The sequence below is a fragment of the Gavialis gangeticus genome, unplaced genomic scaffold (genome assembly GCF_001723915.1).
Source record: "Gavialis gangeticus isolate Ggan-Ray unplaced genomic scaffold, GavGan_comp1, whole genome shotgun sequence".
NCBI classification, from domain to species: domain Eukaryota; kingdom Metazoa; phylum Chordata; order Crocodylia; family Gavialidae; genus Gavialis; species Gavialis gangeticus.
This window is the reverse complement of record NW_017729034.1, coordinates 21,709,152-21,713,517: the sequence shown is the minus strand read 5'-3', so window position 1 is coordinate 21,713,517 and position 4,366 is coordinate 21,709,152. Positions and strand designations below refer to the sequence as shown.

At 40.4% G+C, this 4,366-nt stretch overlaps 1 protein-coding gene across 1 annotated transcript in view; it reads left to right on the top strand.

Annotated features, from left to right (window-relative positions):
• CLIP4 (CAP-Gly domain containing linker protein family member 4) overlaps window positions 1-4,366 on the top strand; it is an 84,435-nt gene that overhangs the window by 62,210 nt on the left and 17,859 nt on the right. The window contains exons 12-13 of the mRNA XM_019526691.1: window positions 2,043-2,222; window positions 2,719-2,853. Of these exons, the coding sequence (XP_019382236.1) occupies window positions 2,043-2,222; window positions 2,719-2,853 (315 nt within the window). The remainder of the gene's footprint in view (window positions 1-2,042; window positions 2,223-2,718; window positions 2,854-4,366) is intronic.

The window sequence follows — 4,366 nt, the reverse complement described above, 5'->3', positions numbered from 1 at the left end:
CCAAAAAAAATTTCCAAGCCTGCAGGCTAGATGGTACTGCCCTATGTACCAGACTGTGCTACTGTACAGGGTAGTTTCACATTTGGATCCAGCAGTCTGGGTTGGCCTTGGCTGGGCTGGCATGTAGGGTCACTCGGTGGCCAGATCCAGTGCTCAGGGCAGAATCAGCACCCTGGATTACACCTATAGATGGACCCCACCCTGGATCCAGCCCACAGACCAATCTTGCCCGTGGAATCCAGTCTATGAACCAGCCCCATGCCATCCATATAGTCTGTGGGCCCAGAAGGTTGAGCGCCACTGATCTAAGCCTTAAGCTCCGTCTCCAAAAATGCCATCTTGGAGCTTGGGAAGGACCCTTTTTGCCCTATTTGCCTTTGGCTGGTTGTGGGTGCTTTCATAGGAAATTTTGTCTTGGAGTGTAAGTCCTGTATTTGGTCTTCATTTTTCTGTCTCTTTCAGGGGTTACTTTTGCTTATTGAGAGACAGCAGAAGCCAATTAATTTTGGAACGTTTAAGCTCTTGTACTTTTTCTCAGTGGCTCTCAATTTTTTTAGACTCAAGGCACTCCTCGGAAAATGCCAGCTCTTATTTTAATGTATTATTGACTTTACATTACAAGAATGGCGCTAGTATTTTACTAAAGACCACAACAGGTCAGACTGTTTAACACTATGGATTCCTATTTGAAATCTCTGGCTGTGTCCAGGTGAGCACGGACATTTGTTTCCCAGGGACAAGTAGCAGCAGGACACCTTGTGCTGTTGCTACTTGTCCCTGGGGAACACCCATGCCACATGCCCTCTGGCAAGCAACAGATTACTTTGGGTGGGGTAGGGGAGGCTGGAGCCAGCAATTGTGCTGGCCCCAGCAGCCTTACCTGGGTGCTCCTGCAGCTGGGAGCATGGCTGGCAGCCAGAGTATGGCTCCAGCCAGCCAGGCTCCAGTTTTGGGCCGTGTGCACTGCCCCACTTTTTTTGGCATGGATATTTTTGACCCCAGGATCTTCCGGGGTCACCCCCCAACACACCCACACACACCCCCACACTGCAAGGCGGCAGTGCAGGGAACTCCTGCATGTGCAGTGTGTAGCATCATAGATGGGTCTGTGGTGCCACACATCGCACATCCATGCTCGTCTGGACACAGCCTCTGGGTCTATCTATGTTTGCATACCTAACTGCTAAGTGGCACCTGTGGCACCCTTGAAAGAATCTCAAGGCACCCTGGTTGAGATTCACTGCTGTAAGTACTCCAGTCCATAAGCCTGTGCTCTAGTTTGTGGTAGCTGCAGGTCATAGTTCTTGACTTTTCTTACTAAATTGAAGATTTGGTTGTTAATGTTGATCGTGTTTTCTTCTTGGGGGTATCCCTGTGGGGACCACAGTGCTTTGTAGACATCAACGTGTTTAGCCTTGCAACATTTCTGTAAGCCAGTTAAGAGAATTATCTCCAACTTCCTAGGTAGGGAAACTGAGACACAGATGCTAAGTATCTTGTTATACACTTGGTGTTTGGGCAGAATGGAAAAGAAATAGCTGAAAAGTAGAGAACTATAAAAGAAAAGAGAGATGCTAGAAATAAATCTGATTGGACAGCTTCAATGTCAAGGTTTGCAAATGGAACTAAAAATGATTTATCTCCCATTCTTGTTTTATAGTAAGGATTTTAATATTAATACAGTATCTAACAGCATACAGTAGGCACTAATCCACACACTTCATAATTCACCCACAAAAATGTCACTTTCCCTACTTCTCATCAAAGATTTAATATACTGGATGCCGAGAGTGAGGTGATGAGGTCTTGTATTATAAGCCTTCATTATTTTAACAAATATGCTCTGAACTATTTACCAGTATGTCGTGAAGCATTATAAATAGCTAACACAAGCCTACCATTTCCAAAACAAATGAGTAAAAGCTCACACTGGATATATCTATTTTGTTTCTTGTTTTGCTCCCTTACTGATTTTGTGAATTAATGAGGTTCTTCTGTTTCATACTTGTCTTTTCTTTCTTGTTAGTTAGTCCTTCCCTGATTATTATTTCTGGATAACTATTTCCATTTACTGCTACTTTCAGCTTTTTCTGGCTCCAGTAGCTCTTCTTCTACTACTTCTTTAGAGACTAAACATAATCATCTCCCAAAAAGGAGTTCAACCAACAGTAATAAGAAGGCAGCGACTAAAGTAACTTCCATCTCGTCTAAAACCAGTACTGGTACTGTCTGCTATGTTTAGTTATAAGGGATATCTTCACAGGCTGGGGATGTGGGGGCAGGTCAGTTATCTGATAGGTCAGATGTTCATAGGGAACATATCTGCCTGTTTTTTAAGTTAAACTATGGTCCCAAGTTGTGAAGGAGGGAGGCACTTGTCAAGTAATTATCCCTAAAGTTTAGGTTGTGTGTGTTACAGTTATTAAAATAACCTGAGCAAGATGTTATAATTTTTAAGGTCTAACTTTCAGAGTTGAACTGTACTTCAGACTGTGCTTTCAACTTCCAAATATGAACTAAGAGCTTTAAGTCCAGTGTTCCTTAGTCAAACAACTCCCACTCAAGCAAAGGAGTATTTTGCATGGGTTTTGGTTTGGTATAAAGTACAGGTTGGTCAGAGACTGTTCCTTTGCGTTGGCTGACGTGTTGCTAAACCCTCCTTTGTTTTCACAATTGCTGGTGTGCTAATTTCAGCTCATTTCCCTGTTTTTTAAATAGGATTGAATAACCCTTCTCCAGCCACAAGAAAAAACCCTTTTGATGAAGGAGAAATTCAGCTTGGAGACAGGGTGCTGGTAGTTGGACAGAGAACTGGCACTGTTAGATTCTATGGGACAACAAAGTTTGCACCAGGTATCTTATAAGTTTATCAGATATATTGTAGAATTAGATTAATATGAACAGTGTGGGTGTCTGGACTTTTAACTTAAAAAAAAAGCATTACAAATCTCTTTCTCTCCTGTTATGTTGGAATATTTCTTGAAATCGCAGCTGCGTGGAGAAGGTGGGTATTTAATATATAATGTGTGATTTCCACTTAGCCATTTAGGTAGATGAATTGGAAGAAATATTTTAATACTGAAATATTTGGTTATTGAAATTCTCATAGTTTTTAATATTGTGAGTTCAATGGGGGAGGGGAGAGTGTGTGTGCAATCACACACTCCTTTTCTTCTCTGGGCTTTTATATGCAGCTCTCTGACCATGCTGATATCTTGCAACATGGAAGCTCTACCACAATATATTTATGCTCTTCTCTTTTTAGAAATGCCTTGGTGGCTGGTAAACGATGAAAAAGATTGTTAGTCTAAGTTCAGTTATCTCCTGGGACCACTTTTGTATTATTGTTCCCAATAAGAAAGTGCAGATATCTAGAGAATTGACTTGCTGGAAATTACCCCAATTGTGAGAAATAGCTAGGCATCTTGAAATGGAAGTGGATTGTTCGGAAATGACAGAAACTGTAACTTGACCATGTGTCTTTTCCAACTAAATTGCCTTGACGCTCCTGTAATTTTTGAGTTCCTTCATATTCCAGACCTCTGCCTAGAACAGAATCACGAAGTTGAGACTGCCCGTAGCTAAGGTGTCTGGTATTTTTTCACCAAGACTGGTTTAAATGGAAACCTACTTGATTGATAATTCAAGTAACAGTACTCTGTCTTGACACTTGGTGGCATTGATATTTAAAAAAAGGTTGAAGGTAAAATGTCAAAATGGAGCATTAAAAGGCAGAAGTTGTATTCCTCATTGAAACAAGTACATTTTAAGTAATATTAGATTAGGATGGCAATATAATTTGTAAATTCTATGTAATCTATATTACAGTCTAATTGAAACAGCTGAAATGTTTTCTTGCCCTCAAATGGGTATGTTCGCGTTTGCAGCTTGTATTTGGTGATTACGTATGCTGAGAGAGACAAATGAGTATTAGCTCACACTTTAACTTTTTCTGCTAAATACTAAACTGGTTTCTTCCCTCCATCTTGTATTTTTATCTTGAATCTTTTTATATTTTCTGCTAACTTCTGTCCTTTTAAAGGAGAAAATGAAAGGAGTTTATTTCTGTACTGTAGCAAATGCTAAAAAAAAGTCCTTTTAGTGTTAGCTAAATGATCTTTATCAAAGAGCTCTTTAATATATTAATTTTTTAGAAGAGAAATTGTGTCTCTTAACTTTGAGAATAAAACTGCCTCTTTTACTGCAAAAAAAAAAAACCTGGAAAAGAGAAGAGTGCAGGGTTACATTCAGACAGGGGTGAAGAGGGTGAAGCCTAGCTTCAAAAGGGGCCCTGCACTCAAAAGGACTGAAAAGAGGTCCAAAGCATAGTTCACCTCATAGCCCAGATATACCCATTTAAAGAAAA